The sequence below is a fragment of the Capronia coronata genome (genome assembly GCF_000585585.1).
Source record: "Capronia coronata CBS 617.96 chromosome Unknown acBCG-supercont1.7, whole genome shotgun sequence".
In the NCBI taxonomy this organism is placed as follows: Eukaryota; Fungi; Ascomycota; class Eurotiomycetes; order Chaetothyriales; family Herpotrichiellaceae; genus Capronia; species Capronia coronata.
In genome coordinates this window covers 468,478-493,634 of record NW_006912899.1, presented here as the reverse complement: position 1 = coordinate 493,634, position 25,157 = coordinate 468,478, and the positions used below count along the sequence as shown (strand labels likewise).

Below are 25,157 nucleotides of genomic sequence, written 5' to 3'. Positions count from 1 at the left end.
GCCATGTCGACATTTCTCACATTTCTTCCACCTATCACGATACAAATAGACGCCTGCCACATCAATAATTAATCAAGCAATCAATCAAGCAATCAAACAAACACCGTGTTACTACAACAAGAGAAGGGCGCACGGCACAAGCACCATTCCTCCCTCGAGCGATCGAGTGGCACGTCCAGTTCCACCGGTGGCTGTCAGATCATCCACTCCTTATTCGTTCCCAAGTCTTATTGCTATTAACCTGAATCTTCCATTGCCCATCTATTGTTGAATAATTCCATCTTCATTCATCCGAGGCCGAAGAATAACGCACGCAGCGAGGTTGGCGACTGCTCTTGCGGACCACGATTCGGGGTTGCAAAAACCGTCGCCGTTGAAATAACGTTTCTTCTGTCACTTGATTCACATTCCGCGTCTCCATCGACACCACCAACGCCTCGAGACGCCGCGAATGTCGATGGCCTGAATCATCACCTTGACCCAGAACCACCAACATGGCCGAATGCCGCCGCTCTGTCCTGTCCTGCGCCCGATGTCGGCGCCGCAAGATCAAATGTGACCGCGCAATCCCATGTGAACAATGCGTTGCAGCGAAATCAGAATGCACAGGGTTTAGTTCCAAAGACCAGGATCCCAACATCCCCAGAAGCATCGTCCAGCATCTCGAAACCGAAATTGCCAAAGTCGAAGGAGAACTCGCCCGTAATGGCCATCTTGAGGAACTCAACGCTTCCGATATCCTCGCGGGGATGCCATCCAACGATGGCCTGTCCATGGAGAACTCAGCTCTGTCCATCATGGACATACCTAGAAACGATGAAACCCCACGGGCCTCTTTGACTATTGACACTACTCCGTTGGCGGCGCGGGATCCTATTCGAGATGAAGTGATGAGGTGTGGAGAAATTCAAGCCATGATCTTCGCGATCCTGCCAACTGGGCCTGGGATCACAGACTTGATCGCACGAGTTCGAATGAGTCTAACACCGTCCAAGGCCATCGCATCTGGGAGCCCCCGGGAAACCCGAAGAAGGTCTTTCTCTCGGGCAACTAGCGAAGTCAGCTGTGCCATGTTGAAAAGTATCCCCACCCCCATTCTACGAAGTTTGGTCAAGAAATACATGACCAGAGTCTACCCTATCTTTCCCATTCTGCATGCACCAACGTTGTGGCAGCAACTCGAGCGTGTGATCGACACCTTGCAAGAGCTTCCCGAGAGAAACCGCACCGTGCCACCATCGTTCGACTTTCTGATCATCTATCTCATGCTTTCCATTTCGGCAACTCTCGGCAGTGCACGAACTGGCCATGAAGCCAAACACATGGTTTTCTCAAGTTCCCTCTTTGAGGAAGGCATTCAGCACCTTTCTGAGAAAGCTCAAATCCCGTCTGATTTGGCGGGCATTCAGGTGACTCTGCTGGTCCTTCAATATGCATCCATCAACCCAAGGCTGGCAAATGTGTGGATGTTGACCGGCGCCGCCATGCGTGCCTGCCTCGAACTGGGTTTACATAGGGAACCCCCCGAAGCCTTGAATTTCGATCAGCTCACTCTGGACCTACGGAGGCGCATTTTCTGGTCGGCCTATGGTTTCGATCGTGCAATTTGTTCAGCTTTGCAGCGCCCGCTAACGATCCCCGACCAGACCATCGATGCACATTATCCATCAATTCTGGATGATCGCCACATCCACCCCGATGGCATCGATCAGACTGGAACCGAGACCAAAACTCATATGATGCGCTGGACTCAGTTCCGCCGACTGCAGTCCGCTATGACCGAAGTGCACTTCCAAGGCAAACCATTGGAGCCCGGTCAGACCTGGGACGACTGGCTTGTGACGATGGAACGACGCTTACAAGCCTGGTATGAGGATTACAACGACGGCCACGAACTGACAGAATTTACCCTTGCACACGGCTTGACGAACCTCCATCGCCCTTCGCCACGTATGCCCATGCCCGGGCCTCGCAGTCTCATGGTCGCCTTTGAAGCAGCATGTTCTAGTGCAAAGTCACTCCGCGACCATATCGTCTCAGGCTTCTATCGGCGCTCATGGCTGATTGCCCACCATGTACTGGAAAACAGTATGGTGGTGCTGTTCTGCCTGCGCCACGGCTTTGATACCATCTCCGCCCGTTTCAGTGCTCAGGAGATCTTCGAGATGACTAAAGTCTTTACGGCCAACTTCCTCGCGCTCGCCGCCCAAGGATGGAATGAGGTCTCTAACTATGCAGGAGTCTACGAACGCCTTTTGGGACCACTTTTAGAGTCAGTGTTTTCGAACCGCCCTCCTTCTTTGTCATCGTTTGGCCCGGCTCAAGATGCCGAACTCACTCGTCTTCTGTATCCCGGGCCCGCCCAACTCGACAAATTGCGCTTCGGCAGTCGCTATGGCTTTGAAGATGGACTACCATCATTCGACGTGGGGACAGTCAACTGGGAAGATTTCAGCGTCAGCGAGACACGGTCTGTATCAGCAGAAGGCTATGTCGCTGGTTGGGATCTCCTAGATCCGAACGCAGTGGGCGGCCCTGGTCAGGATGTGGTCTTCGGTATGGCCTGAACAACGATCCACTGAAACAGTTATTTGCTCAAGGTGGGCAACGATTCCAATCCATCAGGCCGATCTCGAAACCTTGAGCTTTTGTAGCTACATCCAATCAGAACGACCTTTTTCATGAGACAATAGCTCTTTCTGCATTACCTGAGGCGTGGGTTTTCCTGCGGGCCTGTCACAACAACCAACGACAGTCTCCAACAATCCTAGACGAACATGTGAATCACCTACGCACCGCTGATGATCATCCAGTGTATAATCCTGGTCTCCTGTTTGCAGGACAACTAGCTCAACTGTAGGAGAACAGAGCAGTGAACATTGGGTAACGTCTCGCCCGTCGATTACTCCGAAGCCTTTCGAACTCCGAAGGGAATGGAAGGAATGGAAGTGTAGAGGCGCTGCAAAGTGACAGGACGAATGACAAATGGTGTCAACAGCCACTGATGCAACACTTTACTAAGCCCTCTCGGTGAGATTCCGTCAAAGAGAGGTTGAGCTGGCTGTCAATGCTCAGTTTAAGAGCTATCTAGGGATCAATCGCATGGCCAGCATGCCATCTACACAGGAACAGTATGTGGCTGTGTTGCTGGCTTATCCAATTCTGAATGATCTCTCTCACAGCTTCAGGTGATCTGTCATCGGAGGGAGCGGTCTGCTTGACCAACCATTGCAATGACCCAATTTTGAGGTAAGCAGACCTCGAATGACCATCAGCATAACGGGACCCGAACAGCCGCTTATCTATCTGAGCGTTAAGAGTGCGACCAGGGTATCTTGGAACGGTCCCTTGATCCCGCATTGTCCTACCGTTCACCTCTGCATTTTACCTCCTATCAGTCTGCTCCAAGCTCAAGATACATCGCACCGTCTGGCGACTCTTTCCGCACCACCAATCGGAGCTCGAGGACGCCCTTCAATATAGGGTTAGATCGGGAAATATGGCGTCTCCTGAATTCTGCCCCTCTGTGCCTGGACCCATCTTCTAGCCTTGGACTATATGGCATGGGTTTCCATCAATATCCAAATGCTCAGCTAATGATGGGAAATGCGATACAGAAGAACCGTCCATCCTCGCTGGCTGAATTGCATCTTCATCATGAAGTTCTTCCTACAAAACCGCCATCAGGTATCTGGTCGGAAACATGGCGGCACTTCTATATCAAAATCCTTCGGCCGACAACATCCTCTATCATCTATACCCAAGCACCATGTCCAAGGATAAACCTTCGCCTAATCAGCCGGCGCCGTTTCGAGGCGAGTTTTCTTTTGTCAACAAAGATGCCGGCAACATCGACTCCAAGGACCACAGCGCCGCCGTCTCCTGGCATGTCATGAATCGCTATGAGCGATGGAAGAAACAGGAGCAGGCCAGAAGGCTGCGAGCCTCCGCCAACGTACCTGTCGGGCCTCTGTCGGCTCCGCCGGTACAACAGCAGAACACCCTACCTCAAAGGTCGCAGCAGCAGTCAGTACGTCGAGTTCCTTACGAGATCCCCAGGAGGACCAGTTTCGGAGATGCCGCGCAAAGCACGGCTGCTGCATCAATGATCACTCCATTTGGGTTCGATCCGTGGTTGACCGAGCAGCCACTCCAGCTTGGCTACCCTGGCGTCAGCGTTGGTCAGGCGTCGGGCAGCGGCAATGCGACTTCTTCGAATTCGACGTCGTCGACTCGATCGGCTGTCTTTGAGGATGACCCGACCTCCTTGCTCAGCAGTATCAATACACCACTGGATTTTACTGACGAGTCCTTTGGTCCTTCTGCCTCATCCATGGCGCCACTCATGGATAGTTTGCTCAGTTTCGCATACGATGTTTTCATTCCTCAGAACTGGCCCAAGGAATCGGATAGAGCGCAAGGATCCTACGAAATAGCCCGGTGCTGGGATGACATTGCGAATATGAGTCAAGATAACTGCTACGCCAATGCATATTTGAGCCTACTGACGGCAGCCCTGGCCGCCGTATCCGATAACTATAGTCTCGCCTATCAGTCACGGTTTTTCCAAGGCCAAGCTATGACCGAGCTGAGGCAGCGAGTGGCAGGACCGGGGCCTCAAGACTTGAACACACTTCAGGCCATTCTCAAGCTTTTCTCCTCGGAGACTATCGTTGACAATACATCTGTGGCGCGCGCACACCTGAAAATGCTGCGAAAATTGGTCACCGCAGCCGGTGGCATCATTCTGACACATGCGTGGTTTCGGGAAGATCTCCTCTCGTGCGACTGCTATTTTGCCTTGAAATATGAAACTCGACCCCTCTTCCCTGCTCAGGAATGGACACCCGGTGGACTCAGCGAGCCATGGAAGGCGCGCTTGCTGTCAGCCGGCATTGTTGGAGATCATGCAGCCGGGATCGATTCACTTATCGAGCAGCCTGTGATGAAGGCGGTAGTGACCGACTTACGTGAACTATTCAAAGTTGACGAGTATATTCAGAGTCACGATGTCCCCATGGAAGATCAGCTGCTCCGTTGGCGACAGTTGCGCAAGTTCGACTGCATATCGAGGATCGCAGACCAATCCGTCAATCTCTCAATATATCCTCACCTATTTCAGAGACCGCATGCACAAGCTTACGTGTGCCTAGCCACGGCGCTGATGGCGAACATGGTGTTGGGCTCGCCCGAGCCCGTCCGGTTTGGTCTCAAACTCATCGGCCAACTCCGCAAGAAGCTGGAAGAAAGTGACGCCCAGGGCGACAATGGCCACTACACCCGACTGCGCTTGTGGGCCCTATACGTAGGGTCGCTAGCGGGAAAGGTGCATCCAGTGGACACCGAGGACAAGGTATGGTTCGAAGCCAGATATCAGCATCAGGCGGCAGAGATGGGTGTTGCAGGCTGGCAGGACGTCAGGAAGGTCGTGAGGCATTTCCTCTATTCGGAGAAACTACATCAGGAGATAGCCTCGGGACGAGCGCACCGGACGAGTGACTTGTTCAAGGGACTGTACTCACCGACTGGCTGCAGCTGGCGAGAACCTGTGTCTGACGCCAATGTTGACCTCATGCCTGTCGAGTTAGCATCTGGAGGGGAGTCCGGCGAGCTTGGCTCTTTTTCTTCGGATGCAGCTGGCAGGCACAAAGCTTTTGTAGGTGAAGGTAGCGGAGGTGGAAACCAGTAAGGGGAAGCAAGGAGTCGGTTGGACATGAGGACAGTTAGGCGGTTGTGCTGGGCACAAGATCATGGACGCATCGCAACCAACAATCACGACATCTGTGAATGCAAGTGAAGAAGTGAGGCCAGTAAAGCAGGTCCTCATCAGTCACATCGTCCGTCGGGGATGCAGCGGACCTATAAACTGGTTGAGATCCAGCTTGAAGCTGTGGTGCTTGGTCACAAGAAAGCCAGGCGGAGGAGGGGTATGGGAGGAGGCCGAACTTGATAGGAGCAGACGTCCAATATGCGGATGGACATGAGAGACAATGAAAGGGATGTTGGGCATCTCCTAGACGTCCTGACATCCTGACATCCGCACATCGTAGTGTTGAAGTTGGTCTTGAATCGCGGCGCGGCCGAGGCTGAGTAATATACGAGGTCACATGACAAGGCTGCGAAGCTGCTATCCCCTTGCGGCAGAATCGGAGAATTCGCTCGACCTTCCCAGAACGGGTTTTATGCATCATCGAATGAAGATGTTGATCGACATGGAACAAGTCGTCCTCGAGTTTTATGTTGCTGTCTCGCCCGGCCTCTCTTCTCACGCTCACGCTCTCACTCAAATGCGGACGGCCCTCTCGCCGACCCTGACACCCTCAAGATGGTTTCGAGCTAGCTTACGCAGTTTCAACGTCCCTCTCTGGCATAGTTCCCCATCATCGGCCGCTCGTTGCGGACCATGTCACGCCCACGCCTCGCCTGCATGTAGGCGTGCAATATCTAGATCCTTAGCAACAGCAGCAAGACCGTCCACCTCGTCCCCCTCGCTCTCGCTATCCCCGGATGCTTCCGATCCTTCGTACGCTCCCTCCTGGAAGCTCACGGACCTATCGCGCATCTCGCAAGGGCCGTCTCCCTTGATATTCCACCTCCAGTCGGAAAACCCATACCACAACCTCTCGCTGGAGCATTACTTGCTGACGCACTCGCATCCCGAGTCGCGGATCTTGCTGTTCTACACGAATCGGCCGTGTGTGGTCATCGGGCGCAATCAGAATCCATGGCTGGAAACGGATCTGAATAGGCTCAAGGAGGGTCTTGTGCCGGAAGAAGCGCTGAGACAGGATCAAGAGGAAACACCGGGACTTCAAAAACAGCAACAGCAGCAGCAACAGCAGCAGCAACAGCAGCAGCAACAGCAGCAGCAGGAGCAGGATAGGCCGACTACAACGAACGCCTTACGGTCTCGGCTTGACGAGCCTCATCCCCCAGTACCGATCGACCTAGTCCGTCGTCGCAGCGGGGGTGGAGCGGTGTTCCACGACTCCGGCAACCTGAACTACTCGGTGATCGTGCCCAACTCGAAATCGTTCAAGCGAAGCACTCACGCCGAGATGGTCGTGCGGGCTCTCATGTCGTCGGAGCTCAAGGGCAAACTCGGCTCCATGTTTCCAGAATACAAAGGGCTCGAGGTCCAGGTCAACAACCGCAATGATATTGTCATGCGCCGCGGACCTGACGTCGCGGAGGACAGTCACTGGTATAAAGTCAGCGGGAGTGCATACAAGCTTACGCGCGGCCGGGCGTTGCATCACGGCACACTGCTCTATTCGAGCCCCTATATCCACCGGATATCGGAGCTGCTACGCAGTCCAGGACGCGACTTCATCCACGCCAAAGGCGTCGAAAGCGTTCGGAGTAAAGTCGCGAACCTGGTGTGGGCCCCCGACGTCCACCAACGATCTGAAGTGAGCAGATACATCACTGAAGCCATCGTCCGCGAGTTCTGGGATATATATGGAGCCGACCAACCTCGTAGTCCCGGCGTGAATGAAATCACGCTCGACGACGCAGAATGTGCCGATCCGCAGAATCCCCAGGTCGCTGCGGGAGTGGCGGAGCTTTTATCAGACTCCTGGCGCTTTGGACAGACGCCGCGCTTCGACTTTGACACTGGCGTTCTGGACGGGCTGAGCGTCGCCTTCCAGGCCAATCATGGCGTCTTGGAACTGCTGACGCTCAAGGACTCGGACGGCGCAACCGTGTTGCAGAAACAGAAGCAAAAAAGGGATTTCGGGCACCGGGATGTCAACTTGCACGAAGTTCAGAGTTGGAGGGATCTGCTTGTGCGGGGACAAGGAGACAGCCAGGTGGATGACTGTACGCCGTCCGTGTCATCTAAGGACATATCTATCCCTGACGCGCTGGTCAGAAGGGTGGAGGCTATGTTTCCGAGATGGCGCACATAGCAGAGCTTAGAAGCTCGAATCTTGTGGTGTCGTTGGCGCGATGACAGAAAACCTAGTTTGTTTATATGCCAATCCCGCCGTGCGAAAGGGCTGAGCTTCATTTAAGCCATCAGCAGCTGGAAGATGATGGATTGCGCTCAAGGTAGTTGGCAGCCTCATGGTTGGTCTGACGTGAGCCCTCCACCGGTCTTGCCTCGATAAAGGGGAAGCCAGGCTTCGGATAACACACAGTTAAACGCTCTCGAGCAAAACGTAATAGGTCTTCTGTTTGTGAATCTGTTCCAGCAGAAAGTTCCAAAAGTACATGTTTCCAGGCAATGGCCGTCCTGAGACCGTGTATCCCTGCCCGCAAAGGTATATTGAAGCACCATTATTTCACGTGTCCAGCCGTTAGAGGTATCTGGGTAAGTAAATAAGCATGATAAGTAAGGGGAGCAATCAAGCGATTTTGAGGCAGCGTTCGCGGTCTGTGGCATCGGTGCAGGTCGGCCAGGTCGTCTCAGATCAACATGCATCAGGCTCCAAAGGATTCAGGAGCAGTAGTGAGCCCGTCAGTGTTGATCCATCGGACGAAAGGGCTGCACTCAAGTGTTCCGCAGCGACTAGCTCGGCCGCCTCTTCCGCTCCTACTGCACCGAGACGCACACAGTCAATCTGACTGGAGGAAGCGTGGCGAAATTGCGATGTCTGAGCGACCCGCTCGAAGGAGTCAAGTGATAACGGCCCTAATAGAAATCCCAGCCGTTGGTTTGGGGGATATATGTGTTTGAATCCGCAGTAGTAGCATGGCGATCTCGGTCACCGACGCCTATCGGAGACCAAGACATTGTTGTTGTTACCTTGGACAACCAGCCGCGATACGAGACCTTTAGACACGAGGCACGAGGCACCAGACACCAGACGTCGTCTGATCGCCAAAAAATACATGCTGGGGATGTCGCGCATGAGAGCGCCTGCCATCTCCGCAGTGGCTGAACCGAGTGAACCGGGCGTTTCCCATCACAGCAAGGCTCAAGCACCGGGCCAGTAGAAGATCGGAGCCCGACTCTACTGACGCTTCGACACCCCCCAGGTTTGCGCATGGCGTGGCGTGCCAGGGGCTCTTTGAGAGTTTTAGCCTGCCATGAGCCCCGAGGCGCTCCAGTATTTTGGCCAAACTAACCGTTGGGGGCAACCACATGTTGTTGAGCATTGAGCGTTGAGGAAACAGGGAGTCAGTCGATGAAAGCGCAGATCAAAGAGCCCCTGTTCCGTTGTCCCCTATCTCCTGGCCCGCGCGCGTTGATCTCGCCATGCTTTTGGAAGTTGCCGCTCGCTACCCCTCTGGTTCAAGTTCAGTCTTGAGGGTTCCACATCTTGTTACTAAGTATTGTTCGCGACATCAAGACCACGCCTCAGAAGATTAATATGTTCTCCGAGTCCTGTTCGTGAAATCTGAGTGTTCATTGAGACTTTGTCTAAAGGAAGGGCCTGCCGCAAGCGAGGGGGGGTCTTGTGTCGAGACGGGGACTTGCGAAACCATCCTAGTGTACTGTCCACTTAGCGTCTCTGGCTTCAACATGGGGAATCCTGGCCGCCCAAGTTTGGACCGTGTAGGCGATGCAGTCTTGTATAAGAGACGACGGATGGGGACATCGAGGCCCCCTCTTCCTCTGCTCAATGGTGGTGCATTCATGCTTGCTATAAAGTCAGAGTTGCGGGTTAAAATATATCCTTGTTATATGCCCGACGGAGGACGACAAGCAAGGATACAGCTGTAGGCAGGTGACACATCATTGGTGATCTGCTCGCCAGCCGAGTACCAGCCTGTTCGACAGGATGAAAGAGCAGTTAGTCTGGTAGACCGTTTAATTCCATGTTTGTGGGATGGTCATGGTGATGGTAGAACTCTTCGATTTCGGCGCTTGAGAAAAGAGTTGATACGAGTTTGCTGCACAACAAGAACAGGACAGAGTACTCTGTAGTCGGTCATAATGCTTGGCCTCGAAGCTGCTGTCAAATTGTGTCACGTACGTAGAGGCAACTGGGTGACACAGTGATGTTGATAGCTCGCGGCCGTCACGAATCAACTGTTGGCCTAGCAGTGCCCTAAGCTGGCATGATGGAATGGCCGTCCCCACCGGCATGTGCGCCGCGTCGATTGTGGAGTTTCAGAATAGAATTGTGGCAGAAGGAGCTGATGACCGCTGTACAACAGTGACCTATTGCTTTGTGTCGGCAAGAGACGAGAGGGAACCCCAGCTCTTAGGCAATATGTCTTGAAGGTCACTGGAAGATGCCGGGACAACATCACCGGGTGATATTGTTTCTAGAGGTTGGCCGAGTCGGGATTAGCCGATCAGACAGTGGCAATCATGGCTGATCGTATCGTGTAACGTTTCGCTGCCAAAGCATGTGAAAATCCCCAACAGCCTGATCACGATGTCTCGATCGTGCTCTATGATCAGCCACTCGGCGTCAAGGAGCGTGACTGGTAGGATTATACTGCTGTTATTCTTGCAATGGGACCAGTCAGTGTTGGTTTCCAGCAGCAGCCCACGACGTGGCGATAATGACATATTGTTCATACTCGATTGAAATCGATTTGGCACCAGTGGACCGCAGCAAAGAAGACTGACGAGAGGCGGCGGGATCGATTGTTGGTGCCTTTAGCTTCCTCGCGCCGTCCGCTTCTAGTCAGCGGCGTGCTGTTTCCTTTCACTTATTGGTCGAGGTTTGCACACCCTCCTCGCGGCCTTGGTATGACATCCTCATCTCTCCACACTTTTATTAGCGTCAAGCCACCTGAGAAAATAAGTGGCACCGCAAAAATGATATAGGTCAGGTACCTTCCTGGTAGGTAACCAGTCCGGAAGGTTGATACAACAGGCGTTTGCTATCTCTTTCAACTTGCGTGTACCTACCGCCTCTTGAATGTCAGGATCATCGAAGGTGCCACAGGCTTGTGATATCTCGGTTTTCCTCTGCCGCTAGGAAGATATGGCGGCAAGGGTGAAATACAGGGTAAGGAGTTAACAAGGCGTTCCCTGGACACCTTTTGTACAGCGGCCGATGTGTTGGAGACAGGACAGTTGCCAACAGGCCGGGCGGTATGTAAAGATGACAAACCGCTAGGACATACGAAGATGAGCGTGGTACTGTATAGTACTTTTTCATTAGACTGCTCATGCCTCATTCAACCCAGAAGACTTGCCTCAACCGCGATTACAGCTGCCCTGGCAGCCTCTGCGACCAATTCGGCGGCAGTGGATTTCCACAAAGACTTGGTAGTGGTCTGATGATAGGCAGAAAGACTTCGACTTGTTTGCATTCTGTCTTCAGGTATGCGCAGGCATGCTGCAGTCTACACGGGTTGCACCTGCAGATGGCCCGAAACTGAAATCGACATCGCTGCATTGCCCCTGTAATTTGCTCGAGCTGAAGTGCCGTGTTCATGTAGAGAGTGATCGGATGGCTACGAGGCAGGCTACCCCTTCAAGGACGCGGATCGAAGCGAGGAGACGTGAGAGGTTGTGGTCGATTTCAACGGCCATTTCCAGGTCAAGGATTCCTTGAAGGCTGCTCCGTGGTCTCAAGTTGTTGCAGGGGCCGAGGGAGCCCTGACTTTGTGGTAGGGGATCCAGGGCAATTCTGTTGGGTACGCAAAAATGCGGAGCAGCAATGGATAGCAAGAGTGGGAGAGAAGAAACAGCAGCAACGGGGTGCAGTCGATGGCCAGCTTGCCTCAACGAAGGCAAAAAAGTAATGCGTACCTTTATGGTATACAACACTGCACCGGAGTAGATACCGACCTCGCTATCTAACCTAACCTACCTAATTCTACCACAGATTAGATGCACAGCGTAATGCACGCCTGTCGCTCGCTCGCTCGCTCGCTCGTCCTCCACCCGCCGATGGCTGCTCTACAACTAAAGTTGTTATAAATATATGGAAAAAGTGGTCCAGTCTGTTCGTCTGATACGGCCCACTGCATGACAGCTGGACAGTCACTAGGAAGTGCCGCCCAAGTGCCGTGTGGCCCTCTGGCTAAGGAGCCTTAAGTTAGGGCCTAAAGCCCTGTAGCCACATTTTAGCAGTGACCCATAGTAGGTACAGGTATACTGTAGATTGTAGTAGGCTATTCGCACACCTCTCGTCGCTTGCTGGGCCGCTAGGCAGCCTCGAGATTCCCACTGGCACTGGCGGGTTGGGGGGCATTTTAGCTTGGCTGCTTGGGCACTTCCCGGCTTCTCCTCCGTCATCTCTCTGGGTGCTTTGTGCTTATGCTTGCGCTTGTGCTTGGGTGCTTGTGCTTCCAGTTCCTCATACGCTCTGACTCCGTGCCTCTTCCACTGCCGTTCTTCAATTCGAGTCTGAAAGTCGCATGCCATCTGCGCTCTTCTTGCACTCTTCACAGCTTTTTCCCTTTTGTCTATATTGACTTTATCTTCCCTTTGATTTAAGACATTTTCGACGCCTTTTTAAACCTTTTTGACTTCAAAACACAACCCTTCTGCCTGTTGTTGGTGTCATTCTACCGCCATAAAAGCGTTGTCGACCTTTGTCCCGAAAACTACTTGCTGATTGATATTGATTGTCGCACGACTTGCGGGGTTCTCGACCTACAGACGCCTTCCCTTACTCTATACAGAGAAATTGAGCCATTCTCCAGCAGGAGATTCACAGCTTGCCGCCGGAGCGTCCTCAACCCAACCTCACCCATCCTGCCCTGACGGACACCCACCTTTTGAATACAGGTCAAAGAAAGTGTTGATGCTCTGAGATCATACGAGAATCAGATGGCATATGTGTATTGGTGCCGAGTTCCAGGGATTTGAGCGGAGGTGTGGACAAAACCTGAGCGTGGTTGTGGAATGAAACTTCCATGTTCAAGAGCAGCACTCGAGGTTCCGCCATAGAAGGCTGGGCTTGCAGAAATGTCCGACAACGTGGGTATAACATGGGCTTCAGACCTTCGGCAAGCACGTCGCGACTTAGATGCCACAACAGATGCGAATGGCTCAAGCCAGTCCAGGTCTCGCGACAATGAGATCACCATACAAGAGCCCGAGACAGGAAACGCCTCTCATAGTTCAGGTGGAGATTCTAGCAGCACTCAGCGCAACACCCCTACTGCTTTGTCCGCGCAGATCTCAACGGAACCCGTGGATGAGACTGCGTTCGATCGATTAGATGCGAATGTGCAGCAGGGTTCTGCTGTGTCTCCGGCATTCGGTCCGGACAGCTCGCATCAGTCACTTCCTCCATCCGCTCAGACATCCTCAACTTCATTAAAGTCCATGGCTGAGCGGGAAGTTGACCGTAATTTGCCGGCTGGGACGTCCATGGTTCATCGGGCGCTCTCCACAAAGTCAACATACGGGTATCCGCGCCGGCGTCGCCCCTCGCACTCAAAGTCACTCTCGCACTCTCTCTCAGCTTCAAAACGATCACCACTTAATGAACATCCTACCTACCCTGACCAGTCCTTTGCAGCTTTACAAGGCCAATATCCTTCCTCCAGGCCAGCTCCTCCCCTCCGGACCAGAAGCTCTCATCCGGCACAGAATCTCCTCTACAACGAGATGTCGAACTGGGCCAAACCTGTTCGAGATGGGCAACCCGCCTGTAAGGGTACAAAGACCGCAGATAATACGCCCATCTCGAGCCCTGGCCTCTTCAGTCCAGAAGCTCGGGTGCCTTCGTCTTCCTCTCTAACTGAACTCGGCCCTCAATTACATCATCTCCAAACACCGAAAGAGACACATACTGCCGAGATCGAGCATGACACCTTTTCGGGCAATAAATTTATCAACAATTACGAGATTGTTCAGGAACTAGGTCGTGGGGAACATGGCAAAGTGAAGCTTGGACGAGACATTGAGAAGGGCACTTTGGTCGCGGTCAAGATCGTCCCAAGATACTCAGTCAAGCGACGTCTAGGTCGACTTGGTGCGCCAGAAGACCGCACCAAACGAGAGGTAGCCATTCTGAAGAAAGCCAGGCATCCGAACGTTGTTAGTTTGCTGGAGGTTATCGACGATCCGAACAAGAACAAGGTCTACCTGATCCTCGAATATGTGGAACGGGGCGAGATACAATGGCGCAAACGAGGTGTTCGTGAAGTTCTGGCGGTCAACAACAATAGGTTTGTTCAGGAACGTGTGGGCATTGAAGTACCACTCGAGCCTTCTGAACGCGACCTCTTTTATGTGGCCCAGGCCAAGCGCCGCCACGAACAGCAAGAGAAGTCTCGGATTGCTGCTTCAAGCTTTATACCAAACTGGAGTCTTGAGCATGGCGGAGAAGAGCTGGATGAAGATGAAGTGTTCTCCGATATCTCCCGCTCTGGCTCACGGCAGTTTTATGAGTCAAATAACCCCAGCAGGACTGGATCTCTCGAAGACTACCCAGATATGGCTCTCGCTGGGAGTATGTACGGTGCATATGCCCCTGAAGCATACCACAGCAGTCGGAAGTTCAGTATCGCAGCTAGTGCCGTTTCCCATATGTCGTCGGAGTGGAATCTTGATGAGACCGACGATGAGCATTCCTATGTCCCTGCGATGACCCTCGAAGAAGCTCGTCGAGCCTTCCGAGATACACTGTCCGGTCTGGAGTTCTTGCATTTCATCGGTATCATTCATCGCGATATCAAACCGGCCAATCTTCTTGTTTCGAGCAATGGAACGGTTAAGATTTCCGACTTCGGTGTCTCATACCTCGGACGCCCGACAACCGACGAAGACCCAGAAAACAAGCTTACGGAACACGATGTGTCGGCATTGGACGACGAGAAAGAGTTGGCGCGATCTGTGGGAACGCCGGCATTTTGGGCTCCTGAACTCTGCTACGAGGATCCTTCCATGTTCGAAGAAAAGAATGGCCCAAGAATCACGGGGGCTCTCGATCTGTGGGCCTTAGGTATCACTCTATACTGCATGGTGTATGCTCGCCTGCCCTTTTACGCAACAGAAGATATGGGACTTCATGAAGCAGTGTGCAAAGCTGAAGTCTTTCTGCCCAAAAGCCGTCTTGTCCCTGTCGACATGTCGCGCGACAAGCCCTCATACCAGGTCCCAAGTTCGATCAACAGTAACAAGCGGTTAGACTATGAACTCAAGTTCGAAGCCGTACCAGATCCGGTGCGTGACCTCATACGCAGACTACTGATCAAGGACCCTGCGAAGCGCATGACTATTGAAGAAGCGAAACAACATGAGTGGGTAGTCGAAGGTATGCGCGATCCCTCACAGTGGTTCAAAGGCCCACCAGAGATGGAGAAGGAAAGCAAAAAGAAAATTCTGGAAATTGACGAAAAGGAGCTGTCACATGCGGTGGGAAAGAGGAATATCATCGAGCGCGCGCTCAACACCGCTGGACGACTGGCTGGCAGCCTCCTCGGCAGAAGCAACACCCGCAGACGTGCTCCTAGTATAGCCACCACTGCCAGTCATTCGAGTGAGTCAATCGGGTCGACCTCGCCGTCCATGGCGAGCACTGCCGGAAAGCATGAGCGTGAGAGGATGCGAGAGGGACGACGGACCAGTCTACGTGGCGACGAAGTTCTAGCTGCTCTCAAGACGTCGAGAGAGAACACCGAGCATCCCCTAGCCCAGAGTCAAACCGCCAGTCCTGACACGTCTCCACATGAGACATATTTCGCCGAGTCTTTGTCGGCACCGAAGGCAGCGTCGACAGGGGTCAGCCCAATGGCTGAGCGTGAAGGACGGCCTCGAGGCCCCGGTAGAGCCATCTCTGTTCTCTCGACCACCGATTCAATCAAGACAATTAGAGCGTCACAGATGCAGAGGCCGCCTTTGCCGCTCCACGAGTCATCACCTTCTGTCGATCGGCCTGTCACTCGCGAAAGAAGTATGAAAGCCAGGGTTGACGGTCTTTGGGAAGGGACTGCAAAGACATTGGCTCGACTCAGCAGCCGAGACCGTCATTCGCAGAGAAGTGAACGCTCACCAGTGTCAAGCCGTCACTCCTCTGAAGGAGACGGTCATACCCGAGCCACCATTGCTGTTAGCACGGCTTCAGCCGCAGGTGCCATAGAACCACCAGCAGCACTGAAAACTCCCGTTACATCGGTTGACGACAACACCGCTCCGGCAAAGCCCCAGATGCAGGCCCCGGCCTTGCCACGAAGTGCTTTTCAAGCACCCGCATCAACGGAAGAAGCCTTTGAACAAGCTCGGGACCTGAATCAACGCCGGCTCATTCGAGAAGCGCATCAACAGGCCGAGGCCGCCGCAGAGGCAGCTTCGAGACTTCCAAGTCAGTCCCCAGTCAACGAATGTCCGCCATCCCCGGATGATATCATGTTTCTGGAGAAACAGCGGACCAAGGCTTCGAACGAACCAGCGCCATTCTCGATAGGATCCTCCGGACCCTCCGCCAGCACCATAGCATCCTCTGTAGATGACTGCGGTGCCAGCAGTGTATCACAGAGCACATCCAATCCGAGCTTCGGTATGGAGTCAGGTGCTTCCTCTCCACCTGGTGAAGGGTTCATGGCGCCCTCGGTGGATGTCCCCACTTCAAGAAAAGAGATCGAACCTGCCTTCATGCGCACTGCCGACACCATCACCAAACATGATCGACCCACGCAGACTGCGACAGGACACTCGCTCGAAGATTGGCACAACAATGGCCACGAATACGGTCATGATGCTGACGACGATTCGGATGAAGATGGAATGATGATGGGCGCCCCTCAGAGAAGGAAGATCTGATACCCACCATGACTCTCGCTATCGTTCTTCATTTTTCCAACGATTGGCTCTGTTTTCATAGATACCCTGGTTAGAGAAAGCAAGGCGTCTGAGGTGTGCTGCAAACCTCGGCCCAGCAATTTTTCTTATGTGAACGAGATGGAATGCTGCGTGAAGGCACAGGATCATGTCGACAACGGGCAAGGCACATTTGAGATGCTGTAATACGATGTCGAGCAAAAACGAAAAGCAAGGAGGCTACTTGCAATCCGCGGAAGGCGCGTGATGCATTCATTGTACACCAAGCACAAAAGCGAGGACCATCGGGAAAAGAAAAGGCACCAGTGCAGACGGATGAGGATGTGTTGAAACATGCTATTCCCAGCTACATGTGCAGATTGCTGGCGTGGACGTGGATTGTGACACGGATGAGCTTGGAGGCTGGTCCTTTGGAACACTCGTTCTCGACTCAAGGCAATGTACAGCAATCTCACCGTGCGAAGGCCATCATCGTCCTATTGGGAGGAGATTCAATAGTCTCACAGGCACCTTGTCCTACATGCACAGGGCATAATTAGTAGCCCCTTCCGCTCGCTAGAGAAGAGGGTGTCTTTAAGTAACAAATAACCATACAACTTGAAACTGGGAAATTCGTTGAGGAGATTAAGCGGTTGCTCTGCATCACTGATGTGGACAACGTTCTTGTGCCGTTCAATGTAGAAAAGTGAATCTCCTGTTGGGAGTGGATGGTGATCGCTGGGGGTTTGTCCTGGACAGGACTTGACAGCAACGCATGCAGCCAATACCATGAGATAAGATCATGAGCTTCAGTTCAGCTTGACCACTCGTTCCTTCGTGCCCCAACCACCGCTAGACACTCCCGGTCACATCATGGCGAAGTCTTGGGACTTCTGTTACTAGTATATGTCTGCAGATGCCAATGTCGTTGTATCTTGAGCGGAGTTTTCGCCGAGATCCGTGCCAAGCCCTGTTCCGCCCAATTCAATCGCAGTTCGAAGTTGAACTTCCCGTCGACTTCAAGACGATCACTACGACGCCTGGAACTGATAAACGCAGTAACGGTGTGTTGCTGCTTCTTTTTCAAGTGGTCACATTCTCAGCTACATCTCTTGGTCATTCTATCTTCCTGCCACGACCCTGTAGTCAACGCGCACTCGACTGCTGCGGCTCCAGTCGCATGTGTAGAGTCCGCGGCTCAGCTTGACTCCAGCTACACCCACGAACACTGCACCCGTCCTCTTTGCCTTGTCGGGGAGAAACCCCCTTGAACCTTTTCCAAAATGCAGAAAGTGTTACGGATAAACCTGCTTGCCCGCAACCAAGCTCTGAAAAGTGCCCGAAGGAAAAATCTCAAGGAAGTGAAACAAGAATGGCGATCACACGACCAACGGCGGGTAGCCGTGGATAGGACAGAACGGGGAATGATCAAGGATGAGCGGAGACAGCGGAGGGAGGACTGGTTAGCAGGCCCGCTGGCGCCGAAACGAGACGTAGGCAAGCAGCAAGAGCTCTTCGGCACGGTCTCCGGCTTGCTTGCCCAGGGTGCAACATATCCTGAGCGTGCTCGACGAGGCCCCAAAGGAAATGGCTGGGACCCCGTTGGGTCTGAAGGTCTGGAAGGCGAGAACAAGGAGTGGGAGGGCGTGGGCAACGAAGGCAACATTGTCGAAGGGGACCGTGTCTGTGTGGTCTACGGCAAACAGGAGCTGCTGGGGAAGATTGGCCGGGTCAAGAGTATCAATGCCGACCAAAGGGTGTTGACAGTTGAAGGACTGAACATGGTACGCTTCTCCACTGTGCGCTTCTACCCGAAGGATGCATTGTTTCTAACCGTTCAACGAGTATAGGCCGATATTGAGATTCCCGAAGGAACGCCGCAGCGGGAACGACGCCCTTTCACAAGCAGCGAGCTACCCATACCGATCGACTCGGTGCGACTAGTCTACCGATTGAAAGACGAAGAGACCGGCCGCGACCGCGACGTAATAGTAAAGCTTATCCGCGGAGGTGCGCCATATCTGCAACGCGAGCCGTACTCGCCTTTACCCCGACACACGCGGTATATCGCCGGGGAGGACATTGAGATCCCCTGGCCGGAGGTTGATGCGCCCACATACCAGGCATTCGAATCAGACACGCACCGCTTTGACGTCGAATTCCAGTCTTTCATGCCCTCGCTGTACGACCCGCCTCTGCCGCGCTCAGAAATCCTGGATGAGCTGCGCGACGACAAATATGCCCGCGACCGCGAATGGCACGATGACGAGTATGTGCGCATGAAGGTTCTGGAGGATGCCCGCGCCGCTTGGTATCAGCAGCGCAAGCTCCAATCGCCGTTGGAGCAGTTGGCCGAACACAAACTGAAACTTGCGGAGAAGAGGGCCGAGGAAATCAAGAAGCGAGGCTTGGACGAGGAAACGTTGAGAATAATCATGGAGACCGCACAATCCAAGGCGCCGCGGAGGCAGAAGCCACTGGCTGCTTAGATCGTGCTGATTGGATTGTTGGTCCAACCGTGGGCGCGTGCGGTTGCGCTTGCGCTTGCGTGCCCTTAAAATACCATTTCAGACTTTGAGGAAGCGAGTTGACTCGAAAGTCTTGGTCTCCGGTTGTACAATATGTGGGAGATTTTAAAAAGCTATAGACGAGCGAGGTTGGCCTACTGTACTCAATTTGTGTCGGAAGAAACTTATAATCTACTCAGATGGCACTCAATTCATCGTGTATCGGCTACAAGGACACTCCTCCAAGGATGGCCTTCTGTTGTATTGGTCTATGTATGCTATCGTTTTTGCCCTTCCACGTAGAGTAGTATGTGCAAACACGGTCCTCCCCGAGCAATTCGACTGCCTCGAACGAGCAATTCGAGGAACCCATGTACGATTTCGCATCACGTCACCAACGGTCCGATATATTCCACCTTGGACGCTCCCGTCTCAGCCAGCTGCGGCCACTGCACAATGAAGCGATCCACAAAGGGTCTCAGTAGACGACCACTCAAACTCAAGGTCCTGACGCGCGCCCAGCTCTCGATGAAAATACTGCGCATCTGCCCGCCAGTTTGGGCGCTTGAGGAACTTCGTTGTTCTGGTAGCAAGGCAGCGTCCTCGATTTGCGCAGACTTGTTGGTAGACTTTGCTGCACGGCTGTTGTGGCCTATTGTGGAAGGGCCTCCTCGAATGCGCCTCCCTGACTCCCCGACTCCGAAGAACCGCAGAACAATGGAGGCCAGAATGACAATCACCCCCGTGCCGGGACCGTTGGTGAGAATCAAGTCTGGAGCTGGACGTCGTAGTCGACGACGACCGTCAAGACTCTTTTTCGCGCTCAAGTCGGGATGTGTGCCCCTCAGCACAGCAATACAATCCCATAGACACCGTAGACTGGATATGGGCGTGGTAAGGATGCTCTGATGGACTTTCCGGGCCCGATGGACCGTCACTACGTCGTAGTTTGGCTCGGTGCCGTCAGGTATCGAAGAAAGTGATCCGACGTTTGCGAGGAGCGATTGTTCGAATTCGTGGGCCTTCAGCGCCGAGAAGGCGTCGCCGGAACTCACTACGTACGTGCGGTATGTGAAGTCGTCTGGGAGATTGGGGGTTTGGGAAAGCATGTTGAGCATCTCGGCTGTGTGGCCGCCTGAGCCGAGGATGATCAGGAGATGTGTGGGAGGGGAGGGGAGGCCATGGCGCGGCCGTGGACGCGGTTTGGCCGGGCCTCGAGATAGTATGGAGACGAGTCGGAACCATATTATGCCCAGGAGAATGAGTGTCAAGGTGATCATGAGGATGAGGAAGTGGCTGGTTGATGAGAGGTTCGGAAGGAGGCTGTTCGTGGGTCGGAGAGAGGGTTGGAGGCTTGCTTGGGTGGCTTTGTCTTCTCGGTAGTAATGATCTTCTTCCATATCGAGCGGAGGAAGGATTGGATGGCAGGCTGAGTTGTATTAGGTGTGGTAGATGGGAACGGAAGAGGATGACGGGACTCCGCTCGACGAGGCTACAGCCCCTGTAGTTTTTGCCAGTTGTAGATGAAAGACATGGTCGGTCGTCCTTACAAAGGATGATTTCTAGCCTTGGTTGTGAAATGATTTGTCCTGGACTCTGCTGCCGACGCTGATTGATTTATGTTACCGAGCCATAGTCTTGCAGACGTGCTGTTTGTCTATGGCGTGCAATGTGTCCTGTGCAGATGTGAAGTTGAAGATGGATGTCCTTTTGACCGGAGATTAGGGTTCTGACGATTTATCTCCGATATCCACGCTAAACTGCTTATGGCAGACCGTTGATTCTTTGGATGGAACAACTGACAACCGACCACTGGTGAATCTAACATCTATTCCCTCCTGCAAACAACCCCTGGTCCGAATGTAATAACTTTGATAAAGCTGTATTGGCATCTACCTACTCTCACATCAATCACGAGCCATGCAGCATAATGCCGGTCCAACTGCGACAGCGCCTCGATTGCCACTACTGCGGCCGCAGATCGAAACATAGCAAGAAGCAAGACCGCAAGTTCCAATGTGAGCACTGTCTCGCGGTGAACTTCTTCGACGAAGTATGTTACAATCACCAGATGCTGTTCCGACTGCCACTGACACTTCCAGAATGGAGAAATAGCCGATGTCCCTGCGGAAGAAGTAGCCCCGACGCAACAACGTTATGCCCAACCTGTCATATCCGATCCCCTTGCAGACGACTTTACCTCCCCAGACTCTATCTTCTGTTCGACGTGCCTGAAGAACCAACAGTTATACACATACAACCTGTCCCAATTCCTCCCGGACCCCGACCATCCTGATTATGACAAACTGGAGGCCCAGCTTCCGGAATACAAGAAAGGTCTTGAACTCCGCTACCCGCAATGCTGTGCTCGCTGCGAACCAAGGGTCCGGGCGCAGTTACATCAGGCAACATACAATGCAAGAAGCGACCACCTACGGCGAGTGCTGGAAAAGTCGCGCCAGAGGAGGATTGCCAGTCGACTAGGCTGGAGGAGTCTTCTGGTCACTGCTGCAGGGTTGGCGTACTTCTCTAGCCTGGCTATGCAGTTGGTTTGGCATCTGTATGGCTCCCAAGTCAGTCGACGTACACCGACACTGAAACTACGGCCGCTGGATTGCTTGACGCATCGCCCCTTTGTCTCCGAATGCCTTGATATCGTGGAACCTCTCGTTGGCTTGTCCCTCAACCTGGGGCTGTTGTCAATCTGGTGGAATCCGAGGTGGCAGTACAGGCTTTCCACTCAGGAAGGAAATCTCAGCGGGCTGAAACAGTATTATCTGGTACAAATGGCTCTATTGGGCTTGCGATTCAGCGCATGGATTGTGCTGGTCCATGTACCTCTCGATCCCAAGGTGCGCTGCATGCTTCATGCTTGTTTTGCAGTCGCTATCGCAGTCATTGCAGGCTGGTCTGTCTACGCCATTATCGAGGTGAAAACCTCACCAGCCGTCAATTGGCAGCAGGACCCAGCTCAGCTGTTGTCCAGCAACCAGTTTGTTCCGCCTTCGGGTCCAGCTCACCCAGGTACGCAGGATATTCAATCCGGGCCGTTCAGCATTGGGACCCTTGCCACACCGCCACCACCGGCCTACAAGGCCTGGAAACCTCCGACTCCTCCGGAAGACAGCGCAGAGTTGATGGACTGGACTCCTTCCCAACCCACATTTGAGCCCGAACTAAAGGAGCTGCGCTACCGATCGACAGGGCCTTCGCCGTTCCATGGCACGTTGCCCGCGCTGAATGTGCGAGGAGTACACAAGAATGCTACTGCGCGCAGCATGGCACAAAAGGAAGCCATCGGTCTACCTCCAGGTTTTTTCGATCGCCCAACAGATCCGGCCCTGCCTTCGCGAAAGACCGAGTCAAAAAGCGATGCAATTGCACAACCAAAGTTCTTCGGCCATGATAGAGAGGCTGACACTGGGCTTGAAAGCATCTTTGGCACGGTTTTCTCGCTCCAAGACCGTTCCTTGGACCCAAATGTTCCCACCTCTAAATCTACTGTCGCCTCTTCACACTCGTACTCATACTCAAAAGAACCTCTGGTGACATCGCCACCAACTTCGAAGATCATCTCTTTTGGAACTAGATTCAGCAGATTTTCTTTCGCTTTGATCTTGATTGCGGTTGCGGCTTGGACCTTCGAGGCTACCCTTTCACCAAACCCCTCGGAGCTCGGTTACTATATTGTCCTGCTCAGTGTCTCCATTCCTGTGGGCCATGTGGCATACCTTCTCGCTTCTGGCGGCATCCGCACTCGACTCTCTCGCCTGCTGCTGTTCACGCTCGAAGCGATTCTATTGCTCGGCATTGCAATGCTACGCGAACCGTTCGGCGAACTCTTTCGAGATCTGTGGAACAAGCTGGGAATTGCAGTGGTAGGGCTATTACTGCCGCAGGAATTCCTCCATATGAATCACTCCAGCAGCGATACTGGCCCTGCTCACGAGCATTACGAAACCGAGACACCAGTGCCACCGAGCACAGAGACCATCGAGACTCGGCACAGCCCCATCCCATCGGCCACACCGACCTTGAGCCGTCGCGACTCCACCGAGTCGATTGAAAGTCGATCGTCGATCGCCACGACTTCTACGGCATGGGAGTGGCAGACGCCAAAGCTGTCTAGAGGCCGCTATGAGCTGCTCGAGTCATCGTCATCCGCAACACCCAGGTCTACTGGCGCAAATGTTGGGTCGCGCCAGCAGCAGCTGTCAGACAGGAACTTGCTGGGTATAGATGGCCTCACGTTGAGCGATCGCGCCTCCGCTGGAAGTCCTAGCAATTCAGGGAGGAGAACAAGTAGGTGGGGTGTCGAGTCTTCAGGGACAAATATTGCCGGACCGCGGGCCAGACGAAGGGGTTGAGAACTGGGCATATCTGAATCTGCTTGCTGAGCTTCATATCTGATCCTGTGGTTTGGCATTGCATAGCGAAGGTAATCGTGGCGTCCAAGATTCGCTTTTTTTTTGGATCGTAGATGATCCGGCGTGGCCAAAATTTGCATTGGGTTTGGAGTCAGGCGCTGTTCGAGTAGAACATGAATGTTTCAACTCTTTGGGACAAGCGAATGATCCCTGGTTGATTGAGCGAATGTTCACAGCGTTGCAGTTCCAGGCACAATATCACAGGAGATAACATCTTTGTAGTCAAACTTCCGGATCATGATTGAGTCGTACAGACATTACACCCTCTATGTTAACTTTTGCTTGATGAAGAACGACCGTAGATGCGACAACTGCCACGCGCATGTCACACCGAGGACGGTCAACTGGATCAACGTCCACCGCACAATCTTCCCGTTGGTGGACTCGCTCTGGTCTCGAAACTCGGCTTCGCGTTCCTGTGATGCAAAACAACAAGTCAGCCCATGTCATGTTCTCATCCGTCGCAGATTGTGCTGAGTAGGTGTTGTAGATTGACACGTTCAGCATGCTGCGTTGTCGATTACGTGGGAAGGATTCGTGCATTCAGTGCGAGTCTTGTTGCTTCTCTTACGTACCCTTTGGAAGACCTGCTCCCGTCTAATATCCGCCAACCGGCCATTCAACTCCCTCACTTTCGCGACGATACTGTCGATCTTGCTCTTGTCCTCGCTCTCGATCTTGCTGGTCTCGCCAATGGCCATGTCGATGGTCAACTTGACGCCGCCCATGGTCGAGCCGCCGTCGCCGGAGAACCAGCCGCCAAGATTGACCGCCGCGGGGCCCGAGGGCGTGAAACACAGTCGGTGTAGCCCGCTGTCGGCGGCGCTGAACGTGAACTTTGTCGGAGCGTCCGAAGATGTCGTCGTCTGCGTCACCACGCGGTGGTCATTGTCGAAAGTCTCATCGACGGTGATTTGTATCTGTAGCTCGGGCGTCACTTGGAAGGAATTCGTCTGGCTGTTCCACGCTTCGGCTTGGTAGGTTCCTACAATTCATCCACCTCTGATGTTAGAACAGGCTATGGACTGGTCGCAGTCGGCCACTGTCTGCTTTGAAGAAGAATGGCAATTGGGTATGGGTATTGGTATGAGTATGGGTGTGTGTGTAAGTGTTGTTCCTTGTAGGGCAACTCACCAACAACAAGCGTGTCCTTGGGTAAATCCTCGTAGAAGCATTTTGGTGTTGTCCCGTCCAGGTAGAAGTACAGTGCTTGTGAGGAGGTAATGAGAGACGACACCGCAGCGAGCGTCGCCACGAGGAACTTCATCATCGTCCTGTTTGCGATCGACGGGACGCTCGGAGGGGACAGGACTGCGGGCGGTGGTGTCGGTGTGGTGGTAGAGCGCGAGATTCATCAATGTGGACAAAATGTTGCCAAATAATGAATGAGGCGTGTCTGTGTCCGTGTCAAGGTCCGACCGAGTTCAGGGGGAGACAGACAGACACACACTGCAACAGACTGCGGAGGGAGAGCGCGCCAAGGTGGCAGTCACGTGGTCGTGTCAGAGGTCAACTTGAACTTCTCGACGCAAGGCTGTGATGTTGGGGTGCCTTTTTATATAGGCTGAGAGGAATTCATTCAGCAGCTTGCAC

General features: G+C 53.4%; 8 protein-coding genes across 8 annotated transcripts; 6 read left to right on the top strand and 2 right to left on the bottom strand.

Annotated features, from left to right (window-relative positions):
• Positions 1-494: 494 nt before the first annotated feature.
• On the top strand, positions 495-2,567 carry A1O1_07740 (uncharacterized protein; the record flags this gene model as incomplete). Its single annotated transcript, XM_007728606.1, has 1 exon — positions 495-2,567. One exon carries the CDS (start codon positions 495-497, stop codon positions 2,565-2,567), a length of 2,073 nt encoding a protein of 690 aa, XP_007726796.1.
• A 1,202-nt stretch (positions 2,568-3,769) lies between these two features.
• On the top strand, positions 3,770-5,689 carry A1O1_07739 (uncharacterized protein; the record flags this gene model as incomplete). Its single annotated transcript, XM_007728605.1, has 1 exon — positions 3,770-5,689. One exon carries the CDS (start codon positions 3,770-3,772, stop codon positions 5,687-5,689), a length of 1,920 nt encoding a protein of 639 aa, XP_007726795.1.
• Positions 5,690-6,212: 523 nt separating this feature from the next.
• A1O1_07738 (uncharacterized protein) lies at positions 6,213-7,913 on the top strand (the record flags this gene model as incomplete). Its single annotated transcript, XM_007728604.1, has 1 exon — positions 6,213-7,913. One exon carries the CDS (start codon positions 6,213-6,215, stop codon positions 7,911-7,913), a length of 1,701 nt encoding a protein of 566 aa, XP_007726794.1.
• A 4,916-nt stretch (positions 7,914-12,829) lies between these two features.
• On the top strand, positions 12,830-16,633 carry A1O1_07737 (CAMKK protein kinase; the record flags this gene model as incomplete). The annotated part of the gene is made up of 1 exon (XM_007728603.1): positions 12,830-16,633. One exon carries the CDS (start codon positions 12,830-12,832, stop codon positions 16,631-16,633), a length of 3,804 nt encoding a protein of 1,267 aa, XP_007726793.1.
• Positions 16,634-17,913: 1,280 nt separating this feature from the next.
• On the top strand, positions 17,914-19,119 carry A1O1_07736 (uncharacterized protein; the record flags this gene model as incomplete). Its single annotated transcript, XM_007728602.1, has 2 exons — positions 17,914-18,414; positions 18,481-19,119. The coding sequence occupies 2 exons, from the start codon at positions 17,914-17,916 to the stop codon at positions 19,117-19,119; spliced, it is 1,140 nt and encodes a 379-aa protein (XP_007726792.1).
• Positions 19,120-19,523: 404 nt separating this feature from the next.
• Positions 19,524-20,537, bottom strand: A1O1_07735 (uncharacterized protein; the record flags this gene model as incomplete). Its single annotated transcript, XM_007728601.1, has 2 exons — positions 19,524-19,739; positions 19,836-20,537. 2 exons carry the CDS (start codon positions 20,535-20,537, stop codon positions 19,524-19,526), a joined length of 918 nt encoding a protein of 305 aa, XP_007726791.1.
• A 530-nt stretch (positions 20,538-21,067) lies between these two features.
• A1O1_07734 (uncharacterized protein) lies at positions 21,068-23,504 on the top strand (the record flags this gene model as incomplete). Its single annotated transcript, XM_007728600.1, has 2 exons — positions 21,068-21,190; positions 21,240-23,504. 2 exons carry the CDS (start codon positions 21,068-21,070, stop codon positions 23,502-23,504), a joined length of 2,388 nt encoding a protein of 795 aa, XP_007726790.1.
• Positions 23,505-23,830: 326 nt separating this feature from the next.
• On the bottom strand, positions 23,831-24,831 carry A1O1_07733 (uncharacterized protein; the record flags this gene model as incomplete). Its single annotated transcript, XM_007728599.1, has 3 exons — positions 23,831-23,980; positions 24,140-24,549; positions 24,699-24,831. The coding sequence occupies 3 exons, from the start codon at positions 24,829-24,831 to the stop codon at positions 23,831-23,833; spliced, it is 693 nt and encodes a 230-aa protein (XP_007726789.1).
• Positions 24,832-25,157: the final 326 nt, after the last annotated feature.